General features: G+C 47.6%; 1 protein-coding gene across 4 annotated transcripts in view; it reads left to right on the top strand.

The window, feature by feature from the left end:
• ATN1 (atrophin 1) overlaps positions 1-11,682 on the top strand; it is a 65,510-nt gene extending 53,828 nt beyond the window's left edge. For all 4 annotated transcript variants that reach the window (XM_084616208.1, XM_084616207.1, XM_084616210.1 and 1 more), the window contains 6 exons: positions 1,311-3,169; positions 6,398-6,620; positions 6,754-7,471; positions 9,252-9,395; positions 9,747-9,927; positions 10,586-11,682. In XM_084616208.1, the coding sequence (XP_084472334.1) occupies positions 1,311-3,169; positions 6,398-6,620; positions 6,754-7,471; positions 9,252-9,395; positions 9,747-9,927; positions 10,586-10,619 (3,159 nt within the window). In that variant the 3' untranslated portion in view covers positions 10,620-11,682. The remainder of the gene's footprint in view (positions 1-1,310; positions 3,170-6,397; positions 6,621-6,753; positions 7,472-9,251; positions 9,396-9,746; positions 9,928-10,585) is intronic.
• The last annotated feature ends 4,208 nt before the right edge of the window (positions 11,683-15,890 follow it).

The following is a 15,890-nucleotide window of genomic DNA, read 5'->3' on the forward strand; positions in this document are numbered from 1 at the left end:
TGTCACGTCTAGCATGCCTTCCATCCAGCTCATCCTCGGGGGTTGAGACCGTGCTGGCCACAAATCATCACTTGCTGGATTTAGGTCTGCCTCAGCCAGCTAGTCTAGGACCTCCACGCAGCCCTGGATGTGATGAGCTAGCTTGCTGCTTTGTCAATTCAGGGATACTGATTGTGTGTCTGGACTGTCTGGAACTGCCCTACAGTGATTCTAGTTAAGTGGTTATATGAGGGGACTGGCATTAACACTCATGAATTCTCTTCCTGGCTCTGGGAGGGCTCTAGGGCCTAACAGTTTAGAGCAGAGGGGACTGGGAATCAAGACTCCTGCTTTCTATTCTCAGCTCTTTCCCCGACTCACTGTACGATCTTTGCCAAGTCCTTTCCCTCTCCTTATTATTGTTTGCATTTCAGTGGTGTCTAGAAGCCCCAACCAAGATTGGGCCCATTGCTGTAGGCACTGTACAAACACGCAGTAAGAAAAAGCTGTGCTCCAAAGAGCTTACCTCTAAATAGACAAGACAGGTGCAGGATTTTTAAGCTCTTTGGAGCAGGACCTTCTTGTTATATGTGAGTAGAGCACCTAGCACATTGCGGGTCCTGATCCATAATGGGGTCTCTACACACAACTGCAATCCACAGAATACTAATACCATTTTACAGATAGGAAACAGAGCCGCAGAGAGATGAAGTGACTGGACCAGTGTCACACAGGGAGTCTGTGTCAGAGCAAGGATTTATTTCAGATCTCCCAAGTCCCAGTCTAATACCTTAACTACAAGACCATGCTTCCTGTGTAACAGAGATATCAGACATCTGGCCTGCATGATGTATTAGTGTGGCCTGCAGAACATATTCACATTTTCCAGAATCTCCGCTTTCATTTTTTGGAGAAGTAAGTTTCTTGCCCTTCTGCTTACAGAGATGACCTTTTAAACGTGACCCGAGTGTAACTATGCAGTTTTGTCTGCCTGGGTCTGCAGAGAGCCTGAGATGAGGACTCAGAGGAGGAAACTCCTCAGTCCCTGTTGGGTCTCTTGCTCTTTACACAACAAACGTAATATGAAGGAACCACATAGGCACATAGGAGGAGCATCTCAGAGCCTCCTTTGGTGCCCTCGGAGAGCTCCAGAGAGGAGAGTCACTGGGGACTACATGTGAGGGGTGTCAGAAAAGGGTGACCTTCCTTCTCAGCTCCTATAGCGAGGGGCTGAGAACTTCAGAAAGGAGAATCTCTGGGGCTCAGAAAGGGTTAACTTTTTTGCTCATCCTCTGGGGTCTGTCTGATATCTCCTCCTCTCTCTATCTCAGGAGCTACCATGTCCCCAGTCTCCTTCGGATGTTGACAGCCTTGATGGCCACAGCTTCAATGATGAGATGAGCAGTGACCCACGGGACATTGACCAGGATAACCGGAGCACCTCGCCCAGTGTCTACAGCCCAGGCAGCGTGGAGAATGACTCAGACTCATCCTCTGTGCTGTCCCAAGGGCCTTCCCACTCCTACCGTCATCCCTCACTGTTCCCCCAGAGTCCCCCACCCATCCCTCCAATTGACAGCCTAGCCCGTCCACCAGAGTCAGCTTTCAACCTAGCAGGCGAGGTCCACCCTCAGGCCCCTGCAGGTGGCTACCACTCTCAACTTGAGACTCAGGCTTCAAGGATTTTCCAGGCCCAGGCACCACCAGCACCTGCCTCCTCTTCCTCTGCTGCACATGCTCCTCTTTATCCCTCTGCCAATGTGGTCCAGGGGGGGCCCAAAGCCACTACTGGAGGGGGGGGGCTCCCAGTGCCGGGAGGACGTGAACAGACTCTTGGTGCCAAACACAACCCACCACCCACTACACCCATCTCCCTGGCCTCTGTGGCAGGGGGTCTACCCCCTCAGAAGACTCCCCCAGGCAACTCCCTGGCAGCACCCCCAGCTTCTGCCCCCTCCTTCCCCCATGTCACAGCCAACCTGCCTCCCCCACCAGCCCTGCGCCCACTGAATAATGCGTCCACCAACTCCAACTCGCCTGGGATGGTGGGGCAGGCATTGAGTGGGCACCTCCCATCACCCCATGGGATGGGGCAGGACAAGGCACCTGCCCCACCCCCCTCACGTTACCCCTATGCCCCCCCTCCACCCAGCTCCTCTGCTCAGTACCCTCCACCTCCCCCTGCCCAGGCCCTGCCCAGCTACAGTGCCTCGTATGCCCATGCCTTCCCCCCACCTAGTGGCCTCTCCGTCTCCAGCCAGCCCCCCAAGTACACCCAGCCCTCCCTGCCCTCCCAGCCTGTGTGGAGCCAGGGACCACCACCCTATGGCCGCCCCCTGGGCAACACCAGCTCCCACCCCACTGCCTCCTTCCCTGGCCAGCCCTCCCAACAGCCACCACAGCAGCACCACCATGGCCATGGCACTGGAGGGGGGGTCTCCCCAGCCACAGCAACTCCTCCCCAGCCACCTGGAGGTTACTCCCACCCCTTGGAGTCAGGCACTCATCACCCTTCGCATGTTGCCTATGGGCTACGTCTCTACCCACCCCACAGCCAGGCCACATACAGCCAGGCTCCTTCAGCCTCCTCTTCCTCCTCCTCCTCTTCCCAGGGGACATACCCAGGTGTCTGTGCTCACCCCCAAGGGCAGAGTCCTGCTGCCTATGCCTTCCCTCCACCACCTCCACCCTCACCTGCGCATGGAGCTGGCCCGCCAGTCACCTCTGCCTCTGTCACTCTTTCCACCGTCATAGCCACCATGGCCTCCTCCTCAGCCCCCTACAAGACGGTGTCACCCCCTGCTCCTCCCTCCACTGTGGCCCCCTACGGGAAGCGGGCAGGCTCACCTGCCCCCACATTTCAGCCCCCAGCTCCCTACAAGCCGGGCTCACCCCCTTCTTCCTCCGCTTCATCATTCCGTGCAGCCACGCCCCCTGGGTACAGGATGACCTCTTCCCCGGCAGCTGGCAGCTACAAGGCCCCCTCACCTGCTCCCACTGGCCCCCCATTGCCTGGCGGTATGGGAGCCCCTGCTCCCCCCCTACCACCGCTACCACTGAGCGCTGCACAGATCAAGCAAGAGCCGTCAGAGGAGTACGAGCCCCCAGAGAGCCCAATGCCGCCGGCACGGAGTCCCTCACCAGCCCCCAAAGTGGTGGACGTACCAAGTCATGCCAGCCAGTCAGCCAGGTGAGCAGGGAAGAACGAGACAGAGAGGGAAAAATAAGACAGAAGGAGGAACATGGAGACAGAGAAAGAAGGGGAGGGAGGAAGGGAGGGCAGTTTTCCAGGGCCTGCAGCAACAAGTAACCCCCACTGGAGTCAAAGAGAGTGACCTATCCGGAGGGTGGGCCTTTTTGCTGGGCATCCAGGAAGGGCTGGGTCGCTGCAGCCCCCAGCATAAATTAGAGCAACGCAATTTGCACAGGGGTTGGGAAGGATAGTTGCAGACCTACACAGTGCCTATACCCAGGAATTTTCCCCTAGCTTTTTGGTTTATGGTACCTATAAGCTGCCACAGTGGCATACAGTGGTGGGAGAGGGGATGAGAATCTCACCCTGTATGTTTGGGAAAGGAGATTGAGCCACAGAGGTAGGGTGCTGGATGCAAGTAAGTGAAAACCATATGAAAAATAAGGGACAACACTTTATTTTAAGGGACATTTTAGGAAACACCATTTCCCTTAGCATATCATGTATTTGTCTCTCAAGTGAATGTTTCTAATGTCCTCATGTATACAATACAAATATCATAAGCTTCAGTGTGCTGTTTAAAATGGTGCTTCTTATCAGTTTTCATACATTTCGATACATCTTTGTTCTGAAATCAATTCATAAAACTCTTTACATGTACAATTGAAATAAACTTTAATTTGAAGCTCAGCCTTAACAGAATCAATATTTAGCAAGTCTTTTTACACAAGAAAAATATTCTTTCCGCTGCTGCATTCGAGGTAGAAATGGACATAATAAATTCCATAAGTTTTAGAAACTGGAAGAAGGAGCTGGCTACCGTGTTTCGAAGTCCCACCCTTTCCCCTGCACACAGTATTCACTGAACCCTCTTTGCTATAACATACTAGTGCCCATATGTGGCAAGCATTTGCTATTTACTTAGTCATTAATGAACCTTTCCCTTTCCAGAAGTTTTCTAAATTCTTCCTCGCATTTCCTTACCTGTGTTACAAGTACAAAAACAGGTCTGGGGTCGAGAAACTTCTGAATGTTTAGTATGTTTTAACAACAGTCTCAAACATGAAGCCACATCCAAGATTTTTGATTTCAGGTGCGCAATTCAGTGCAGTCTTAAGACAATACCAAAAAAGAAATTTTTTTGAGCTTTGTGGTTAGTTTTTTTTAAAAGTAGGGCTGTCAAGCAATTAAAGAAATTAATCGTGATTAATCATGATTAATCATGCAATTAATCGCACTGTTAATAATAGAACACCATTTATTTAAATATTTTTGGATGTTTTCTACATTTTCAATATATTGATTTCAGTTACAACACAGAATACAAAGTGTACAATGCTCACTTTATATTTATTTTTATTACAAATATTTGTATGGTAAAAAACAAAAGAAATAGTGTTTTTCAATTCACCTAATACAAGTACTGTAGTGCAATCTCTTTATCATGAAAGTTGAACTTGCAAATGTACAAAAAAAACCCTGCATTCAAAAATAAAACAATGTGAAATTTTAGAGCCTGCAAGTCCACTCACTCCTGCTTCTTGTTCAGCCAATACCTCAGCCAAACAAGTTTGTTTACCTTTGGAGGAGATAATGCTGCCCACTTCTTGTTTACAATGTCACCTGAAAGTGAGAACAGGCGTTCTCATGGCACTGTTGTAGCCAGTGGTGCAAGATATTTACGTGCCAGATGTGCTAAAGATTCATATGTCCCTTCATGCTTCAACCACCATTCCAGAAGAAATGCTTCCATGCTGATGACGGGTTCTACTTGATAACAATCCAAAGCAGTGCGGATCGATGCATGTTCATTTTCATTATCTGAGTCAGATGCCACCAGCAGAAGGTTGATTTTCTTTTTGGTGGTTTGGGTTCTGTAGTTTCTGCATTGGCGTGTTGCTCTTTTAAGACTTCTGATAGCATGCTCATCCCTCTCAGATTTTGGAAGGCACTTCAGATTCTTAAACCTTGGGTCGAGTGCTGTAGCTATCTTTAGACATCTCACATTGGTACCTTCTTTGTGTTTTGTGAAATCTGCAGTGAAAGTGTTCTTAAAATGAACATGTGCAGGGTCATCGTCCGAGACTACTATTACATGAAATATATGTCAGAATGTGGGTAAAACAGAGCAGGTGACATACAATTCTCTCCCAAGGAGTTCAGTCACAAATTTAATTAATGCATTTTTTTTTTAACAAGTGTCACCAGCATGGAAGCATGTCCTCTGGAATGGTGGCTGAAGCATGAAGGGGCATACAGATGTCTAGCATATCTAGCATGTAAATATCTTGCAATGCCAGCTACAAACGTGTCATGCGAATGCCTGTTCTCACTTTCTGGTGACATTGTAAGAAATAAGAAGAAGGCAGCATTATCTCCTGTAAATGTAAACACACTTGTTTGTCTTAGCAGTTGGCTGAACAAGAAGTAGCAATGAGTGGACTTGGAGGCTGTGAAGTTTTACATTGTTTTGTACTCAAAAGAGTGCAGTGATGTAACCAAAAAAATCTACATTTGTAAGTTGCACTTTCACAATAAAGAGATTGTACTACAGTACTTGTATGAAGTGAATTGAAAAATACTGTTTCTTTTATCATTTTTAGAGTGCAAATATTTGTAATCAAAAATAATGTACACTTTGATTTCAATTACAACACAGAATACAATATATATGAAAATGTAGAAGAACATCCAAAATATTTAATAAATTTCAATTGGTATTCTATTGTTTAACAGTGCAATTAAAACTGTGATTAATCGCATTAATTTTTTTAATCACAATTAATTTGTTTGAGATAATAGTGTGAGTTAACTGCGATTAATCTACAGCCCTACTTAAAAGATTAGGTTTCTTCAGGCTGAATTCTACATTGAAAACAGGGTCTAATCAACAGTTACTTTGAAGCTGCTCTGCTAAGGTTGATTCAGCCTGTCCTTCCTTATTTCATTAATTTGTAGTATGAGTAAGTCTAGGGATGGTCCCTTAAAATAAGGGATGGGTAGTCACCCTGCACAGAGGGGACTGCGGGGGGAGGGGACACAGCAAGGCAAGGGGTGTATCAGGTGTGTGGGGCACAGCTACTCTCCACAGCCCTCACTGGCTCCAAGATCCCTGCACACCGCCACCTTCCTCGATACATTTCCAGGCTGTGCCAGCCCCCACTATTCCCCCAGTCCTCCATCTCTCTCACACTCTGACACTTATGCCTCTGTTCTTCTCCACAGGTTCAACAAACACCTAGATCGTGGCTTCAACTCCTGCTCCCGTACAGACCTTTACTTTGTGCCCCTGGATGGCTCCAAACTGGCCAAGAAACGGGCGGATCTAGTAGAGAAGGTCCGCAGGGAGGCTGAACAGAAGGCCCGGGAGGAGAAGGAGCGAGAGAGGGAGCGGGAGAGGGAGAAGGAGAGAGAGAGAGAAAAGGAGAGAGAGTTGGAGAGAAGTGTGGTAGGTGTTGCAGTGACCGCACTGGGGAGAATGGGGCTGAGCAAGGGGTGATGTTTAGGGAATCACAGTGCCCCCTGCTGGGGGAGGCTCTTGTTAGCCTCCAACACTGACAAGCTTCTCTGCTCTCTTGCAGAAGATGGCTCAAGAGGGCCGGCCAGTGGAGTGCTCATCTCTCGGCCCTGTTGCTCACCGCCCATCCTTTGAGCAAGGCAGTGCCGTGGCTACCGTCCCGCCGTACCTAGGCCCCGACACTCCAGCTCTGCGCACGCTCAGCGAGTATGCTCGGCCCCATGTCATGTCCCCCAGCAACCGCAATCACCCCTTCTATGTGCCGCTGGGTGCTGTTGACCCCAGCCTGCTGGGCTATAATGTGCCAGCCATCTACAGCAGTGATCCAGCCACACGGGAACGGGAGCTGAGGGAACGGGAGGCCCGGGAACGAGACCTGAGGGACCGGGACCTGCGGGAGCGTCTCAAGCCTGGTTTTGAAGTCAAGCCAGCTGAGTTGGAGCAGCTCCATGCTGTGCCTGCTGCTGCCATGGATCCTTTCCCGCGCCATGGGGGGCTGGCTCTGCAAGCAGCCCCTGGCCTGCACCCTGCTTTCCCCTTCCACCCAGGGCTGGGCCACCTGGAGCGGGAGCGGCTGGCACTCGCCACCGGCCCAGCCCTGCGTCCTGATATGTCATATGCCGAGCGACTGGCGGCTGAGCGGCAACATGCAGAGCGGGTAGCTGCCCTGAGCAATGACCCCCTGGCCCGACTGCAGATGCTCAATGTGACGCCCCATCATCACCAGCACTCGCACATCCACTCCCATCTCCATCTGCACCAGCAGGACGCCATTCATGCAGGTGAGGGGAGTGCAAGGGCTCAGGGTGGGATCCCCAGCTTCCAGTGCTCTCTTTCCCCCTGTAGATTGTCTCATTGACTCATTTTCCTACTGGTTTTCTTGTGTATGCCAGAAAATGTAGGTGCTTCCAGCTCTGGTTTTAGCTTTTGAGCAAGTCTTAGAATCGGCTCAGCCTGCACAGGCTCAGTGCTAGTGTAGAAGGAAGGCGCAGGCAGCGCCACTTAACGGGCTGTCTTGGCCCTCTCAGTGCCGTCCCTCAATGCTTATGTCCAGCTCAATGACAGCCCTGAGCACTGGTGGGATCAGATGGGAAGCTCTCCATCCACTAGACTCATGTACTCAAGTAGTCCCAGCTCTGCTTAGCTCCTCCACCTCATTCAGGATAGGCCTAAGCAGCCTTGGCTAGTCTTGGCTCAGCCCAGCCCCCCTAACTCTATCTTATTAGAGGCATAGAGACCTATTCCAAATGCAGTTTTATTTCATTTTTTTAAATGTTGCTGTTTAATAGTGTAGAACGCTCTGTACAATTTTTTAAAAGTTTTAAGTCTTTATCCTTTTGGACCAATGTGTTTCAGCCCCTGAAAATGCAAGCACAACAGAGAGAGGCTAGCGGGCACATACAGCACCACATGGCTGCTCTTATCTTACTGGGTGCTGATTTGGGCAGTGTCTTGGCTGCAGTTCCCAGACTCCTTGACCTGAAAAAGTGAAACCAAGGGCACTAGTAACTATAGACGCAGACACACCCCTATGCCCAAAGAAATCCCAGTTCTCTGCTCACCTCCTGATGTCTCCTATTGCCTAAGTTGGGAGACGACTTTGCAGGGGAAGTTTGATGGCTGGGCTACACAGAGAGACCTAGAGGAATGTCCTCCCATCAAAGTTGGGTCCTGGGCATTTATATCTCAGCATCCTAAAGGAGAAAAGGAAAAGGAGAAGTTCAGCAATGACAAGCTCAAGAAAACAAACCCCACCTACCCAATACTAGAAAATAATTGTACCAAAGAGAGGAAGTGCCATATCCCCTTGAGCACTCAAAAGCAGCAGTGCCAGCCATACCAATCTGTTGGGAACCTGGTGACCATATGCTTTGGCATCTGGATGGTTTGTGTAGATCTGTGCCCCAGCACAGATCCACAGACGACCCCATTCAAAGCAGTTAGAACCAATCAAAATGATAACAGGAGCAAATCAATGTCCATTATTCCCCTTTTACTTCTGCACCTCCGACCAGCATTCCAGCATCTAACACCATATAATGATATGTGCATCCAGAAGAGGCAGCTACCATACTAAATAGTAACATGCTGATGAGTACAAAGTACTTGCCATCTGGAGTGCCTGCATGTTGGGCATCCAAAAACAGAGGCACCCAAAATGAATGGACATTTTTTAAATGTAGCCCATGCAGCATTTGGGCTTTATGTTGTGCATGCAATATGTGGCCTCACACCTATGCTGCATATCTGCTCCAGAGGGCTGTGCCTGGAACTGGAGGGTACTGGAAGTGCCCAAATGCCAAACTCCAGTGATGGTTGCAGAGGAGGGTGTTGCATGTGGCCTTGCAGAACAGTTTTCTGTGAGCTAGTGTGGATACAGGGAACAAATACAGAAACAAATGGGACTAAAAGTGATTAGCTGTTATCAGGTGACCTTGACCTGGTTCTGCTCCTAGTACAGAACAGCCTGGCTGTGTGTCTCTCTCTCCTTCCCCCTTTGTTTCTCACTTTCTTCCACTACTTCCGTAGCCCAGAATACCTATGGATATCTTCTCTCCCCAGCCTCAGCCTCTGTTCACCCCCTTATTGACCCATTGGCCTCGGGGTCGCATCTCACTCGGATCCCATACCCAGCTGGTACCATCCCCAACCCACTCCTTCCTCACCCTCTACATGAGAATGAGGTGCTGCGCCACCAACTTTTTGGTAAGAACACTGGAGGGAGCTGTGGGGCAGGACTGAAGGGCATCAACACAGCTAGAGGGAGCAGAACTGGGATAACAGTGAGAGACTGAGGTGCATTAATAGCTGTGTGGTGCTGTCACATCAGGACTGGAAAATCAGGGTGCTGACAGGTCAGGATTGAAAGGCACTGGCGGAGCTGTGAGAGGAGAACCCAGGGTTGGACTACTGGACTGGGGGGTGCAATAAGTCTGGATTGAGCAACATTGGTGGAGCTCTACTAGTGGGGCATGATTGAGTCAGGGAGGAGTGGATGATGATGAGACTGATAATATGACATGATGTGTTCTTTTTCTTGCTTTTCTTTGGTTGTAGCTGCCCCCTACAGGGACCTGCCAGGATCTCTCTCTGCTCCCATGTCCGCAGCTCATCAGCTCCAGGCCATGCATGCACAGTCAGCAGAGCTGCAGCGTCTGGCTCTGGAGCAGCAGCAATGGCTTCACGCCCATCACCCTCTGCATGGAGTGCCACTCCCTACACAGGAGGATTATTACAGGTGTGTAGAACCCACTGCTCGGGGGAGTGGGATATAAAACCTTTTGCCTGTGGGGCACTGGTTCAAATCTGGCCCCAGGATGGGGAAACTAATGGGATAAGGGAATGGGATAGGAGGTCCCCTGCCTCAAGGTACCAATTCCAATCAGATCCCAGGTTTGGGGGGACTGGAATATGGAGTCTTTCACTTCTAGGGTGCAACAGTTCCACTATGGCCTCAGGTTGGTAGTGCCTGAAAGTCATTCATATCTGTTGGCTTTCCATGGCCCTCATGCTAAATGAGTGTGTGAGGTCTCAGCCCTGTTCTTAGGAAGAGCAAATGCCTGCTTCACAAAAGCTGGCAGCACAATTGGCACTACTAACTGTTCTCCTTGTTGTCAGAGGACTGAAAGGGCCACAGAGCTGGATTCCCCCTCTCCTCTGTGAGGGGCTGTCTCCGGGACAGGGAGAGCACATTGCAGGGGAGCAGTATGTGTGTGTTCAGAAGTGACTGGGTTGTACTGCTCTGGGGGTTTGCCAAGGATTCAGTTACTGAGCCAGCAATTTTATCAGGGACTAAATTGACTTGAATAAATGAATAAATACAATTCACAATATTAAATCCTCTTTCTCTTTCTCCATCTTTTCCCTTCATTCTGCTATTGCCTTGCCTCGCCCAGTCACCTGAAGAAAGAAAGTGACAAACCCCTTTAAACGGACCACAACCCTCACAATGACATCATCATGTCTCCCTTTCCAGGGGAGCAACCAACCAACAAAATCCTGGGGGAGGGGAAGCTGTAGAGTGATATATCCTGATCCTACTCAGCACCGTGCAAGACAAGAAGGGGTGGAGAAAACAAGATAGCCACCCTGGGAGCAAAGTGTGGGAGGGGAGAGAAGCAGGGTAGGGAGTAAAACACCAACAAAAAGCTTGGAGCACTGGCTGGACTTTGAAAGAGACAAAGTTGGTGTTGCAAAGAGCTGGTGGTACAAAGAATCATGGGGATTCAAAATGGCTGCTGCTCCATCTTCTCTTTTAAAAGTGATTGTGTTCAATTTAAAAAAAAAGGGTGGAAAGCATCTTGAAACTTTTCTCCACAGGGTGGCAGCCCCTTCTGCTTTTTTGAGTGAGCAAACATGGCCAAGAGGCAAGCACTCAAACCCTGATGGAATTGCTTTTCCAACTGGCCCCATCCCACCCTGTTTGATGTAAGACATGGCTTAGAAGTGCAAGGCATCATGGGACTCTTCAAAAAATGGGCAGTGCTGCTTCTCACACTCCAACCCCTTTCAGGAGTGAATGTGGCAAATAGATGCAAGCACCATTGGAACTCTTCAGAATGGACAGTGTAACTTTCCCACACAACTCTTGAGGGACTGGGCCTGGCCATGAGGTGCAAAGCACCACGGGACTGTTTTCAAGAAGGTGGCTGTATTTTCTCTCACCTTGAGGGAACAAACATTGCCAGAAGGTGCAAAGCACCATGGGACTGTTTTTGAGATGGTAATTGTCCCTCTCCCTCCCAGCCCACTTGGGAGGATTGATGTAGTCAAGATATCCTGGGACTGTTTTCAAGATGGTGGCTGCCCCTTTCCCTTCACCCATTCCAATTGATGTATTTTAACTCATGCACATCCCATTAGACGTGGCGGTTTTGCGATTTGTGACTCTCCAATCCGTGTGTGTATGTGTGTCTGATCTCACAGTTGTATATCTCGATCTGTCCCCATATATATATTTACTTAAAACATTAAAAAAAACTATGGAAAAATACCCAAAGTCCCCCACATTCCCAGCCCCCAACATGCATTCTAATAATTTATATATATAAATATATATATGAAGCTCTTAAAAAAGAAAAGCAACCAAACAAAAAACCCTTCCAGAAACTGACTTTCTTGTGTTCATTTCAAAGGAGCTGGGAGTAAGGGGATGTGAAAAACAGCACACTGCACTGCAGTGTGTGAAAATGGAGCATGGTCCCCCAGATGCACAGTGGCCCTAGCTCCAGGATGGGGTGTAGGGAGATGGGATGTGGCCCAGTCATGAAGAGTGACACCTCTGAGATAGGGCCCCCAATGGGGGGAGCAAGTTGGGGGTATAGAAAGATTTGACGTGCAAGATATGAAGGGCAGCTTCTCTGAGAACACAGCACTCATGACTGCCAGCCTGAGGTGTTGAGATAAGGTGCATGATATGAAAAAAAAGGTGACACTTTTAGCAGCACCTAGTGCCAGGTTGTGGTGTGGAGGAGATGGAGATGGCCAGGGAACAAAAGGCAACCCAACATCAGTCAAGTACCCCCAATATTAGAGAAGTGTAGAAATCTGAGGCATAGCCAGAATATGAAGGGCAATACCTTAAGTAGTACAGCACCTCCCAGTGGCAAAACAGAGTGTGGGGGAGAAGAGGCAGGGCCAGGGCATGATGAACAACACTGCCCCTAACAGCAGAAAACCCCCTTTACGCCAACCTGCTTGCTAGGAGATGGGGCAATATATGAAGAGTCGCACCTCCTGGAGCACAGTAGCCCATAACGCCAAACTGGGGGAGGGGAGAAAGTGCTCCCTAACATGAGGTTGGGGTACTGGCAGATGCAGTGTGTCTGGGGTATGAGCAGTACAGTAGAACCTCAGACTTGCGAACACCTCAGGAATGGAGGTTGTTCGCTATGAACAAAACACTATGGTTGTTCTTTCAAAAATGTACAACTCAGCATTGTCTAAATGCAGCTTTGAAACTTTACCATGCAGAAGAAAAATGCTGCTTTTAACTATCTTAATATAAATGAAATAAGCACAGAAACAGTTTCCTTCCTTGTCAAAGCTTTTTTTTTTAACTTTCCCTTTATTTTTAGTAGTGTATTTTTAACACAGTACTGGGGTACTTGTTTTTTTTGGGGTGGGGGAAGGGGGCGTCTCTGACTCTGCTGCTGCTTGATTGCATATTTCCGGTTCCAAATGAGGTGTGTGATTGACCAGCCAGTTGTAATTCTGAGATTCTACTGTACTTTCTGCAACCCAGCACCTCCTAATGCCAACCTGGGTTATGGAGGAGAGGGGCATGTCCAGGAGCTGAGAGGCAGTACCTCCACACCTCAATGCTAGACATTGCTGTGAGTTTGCAGAGCAGTGGTGCAAATAGAAATCATTTCTTGCACTCATGGGAGGGACATAAGAGAGGGCACGTGACCTTCCCACTTGACCCTCCATGTGACTCCGCCCTGGCCCCAGCCTGGGGCCCCCATGCTCTTCCCATCCCCTTCGACAGCCCCCTTACTTGTCTAAAATTTTACAACAGATGCAGTTGTAAAATGATGCTTTGGGCCCCTGGTGCCACCTGTACTTCCAGATGTCATTGACGATCCAGCAGCACCCCAAATTGAAAACTTCTTAAAACTTCTTAAATGAAAGAAGAATAGGAAGGACAATCACCCCTACTTTCCCTTAACATACTATCAGTGCCTCCCTTATGTCCAAAGTAAGCTTCCCCCAAACTAAGCTTCTCCCCGGTTGCCTTTCTCTAAGTATTGCTCTCCATCAGGCATTAGGAAAGCATCTGGGTTTGATAGAAAAGAAGCATAGAACTGCGTGTGTGCCATGTACATCTTGATAGAACTCCAGCCCAAATTGTTTTATTATTTTCCTCAGCATGACATACAGGAGAGGCAATCAAAATCAGCCTGGCAGAACATGCATGTGAACTGCCTCTGGTCAAATAAGCAATTGATTAAAATCACATTCACTGATCTCTTGGGGCCAAATCCTGTTCCCATTGAGATCAAAAGGAGTTTTGCTATGGAGTTCAACGGGAACAGGATTTGACATTTGGAAAGGAAAGAACAAAACCAATCAAGCAAAGCCTACATTACTTATACCACAAGTATCAAAGGCTGCTGGATCATGTGAGAAAGCAGACATCTGATCTTTGTTCATTGCAAGGGAGAAATCAGCAATCAATGAGGCTAGAACAGTCTCTGTACTATATCCAATGCATAAATCCATCTGCAAAGGATCAAGGAAATATGAAGGCTCCAGATTACCTTAAAGTCCTCAGTCCCTTGGTCAGAATGCTCCCATGAGTATATTTTTATAGTCCAGAGGCTGGAGCAGGAAAGAGACTGGAGCAGGAAAAAGGCAAAGTGGATATGTTTTCAGGCCAGGGCTTTTTAGCTTCTGCCAAGTGCCAAGTAAAGGGAAATCTGTTCTTACTGTGAAAGATGGTGTTTGGAGTCACATGGGCTGGTTACATGTCCATCACCCCCATCCATATTCTAGTTAGAACATTCACAAAAAGTCCATTAAGTGTAGACAGGTGTTTTCCAGGGTCCATTGTGAGCTAAGTGTTCCTTAATGGGCCATTCAACTTGACTTGTCCCTTCATGTGCTGGCTAAATATCTTGTGAGCATTACCACAGGAGCAAACATGTAGTAAACATAGCTAATATTCATAAACTTCAGATACCAAGATGACTATTCCCAAAAGAGATTCTGAAAAATCACACCACGTACCTGAGACCCTATGTTCCAGTGCCATGCCCCACTAGAGTTTTGTTATCTGTTATGTAACAACAGAGATGGAGCCAGTGACATGACTCTCTTTAGCTAAAAGGGCAAGGTTAATTTTTAGCTATTCAGGTGTGACTGCACCTTTAGTCATTGAGGGCATACTGGCTGGCACACATTCAGGTTAATGGGCTTCAGTGTTCCTTTGCAGTTTACTTTTTAATGTTCATAGACCTGGTATGTGCTGAGGTGATTTAAAGCATAACACAGATTTTTAGGTTTGCAAATCTGTGAACCTCTGCCTCTTTGAGATTTTATTATTAATTATTATTATTATTGTTTTGCTGGTCATAATGGGGGAGGGTCTCCTCCCCACCTTCTGCTCATGAGGTTATGTATGTGTCTTGTCGCACTCTTCTGAAGACCAGTTGGAAGGATTTTTTTTTTTCAGTAAGTATGGACTGATTCTTTTCTTTTAGAAGGCATGTAATTTTTTCAGGTTCACACTGATTAACACAGAAAACAATTGGGGCTGTTAAACTTTCTTCAAATTCCATAGAAAATTAAGTTCAGCTATATTTTCCAGTACAGTGATGAAATGGGTGTTTGTATATACAAACATCAACATGTTTAACTACTCACTTTCCCAAAAAATATGGAGTAATTCAGTCTGTTTATATGGAAGATGGGAGTTGGGTGAGGAGCCATTTCAGCGTATGTATGACTTATTAAAAGACAATTTTTAAGTAGAACTGTATCCTAAACTGCATTATGATATTGTACCTAAACATTGCATTTCAATGGGAGATTCAACTTCCTTTATAAGAACAGAACAGACTCCTGAAACTCTTACCACAAAAGTGGTCCATAGACATGCAAATAGTCCCATTGTCTTCAATGGGATTGATCAAATGATTAAGGGTTTACAGAATTAGGTTCCAAATTTGTAAACTGTTCTAGATGAAACTGACAATGCCTGAGCTGTCAGATTGGAAGGAGCGTCATTCAAATAAAGGTAGGCAGATGTATGATCAGTCTTAGCCTGGTTGCTAAGATGAAGGACATATTTTTAGCAAAATTCTTGGCAGTTTCCTGAGGTAGCTGATTTAAGGTCATCAGTTTCCGGCATTATAATCTTCACTTATAGTTCTCTCACCCACAAAGCTGGAAAAGGAGGCATTTGTTTTCTTTGTTTTGCTGCTCCAATTCCATTCAGCAAAATGCATGTTAGATTAGTTTGGCTGCAAAGAAGAATTCTGTGTACACTGGGGACAACACCAATTCCTGTCAGGCTGCAGAACTGGGCTGACATCAGAACCCGAACATCCTCTGATCAGTGCAAGCAGAGGCATACCTCTAATGATTTGGACTTGATGTGATGCAGTATGAATGGCATGGATAATTCAGACCAATGGAGAGAAACAGAATCAAAAACACTGTTTAAACACCTTCCCTCCTGGACCCCACCATCTTGAG

This window comes from Lepidochelys olivacea (assembly GCF_965140295.1).
Source record: "Lepidochelys olivacea isolate rLepOli2 genome assembly, chromosome: 1".
In the NCBI taxonomy this organism is placed as follows: domain Eukaryota; kingdom Metazoa; phylum Chordata; order Testudines; family Cheloniidae; genus Lepidochelys; species Lepidochelys olivacea.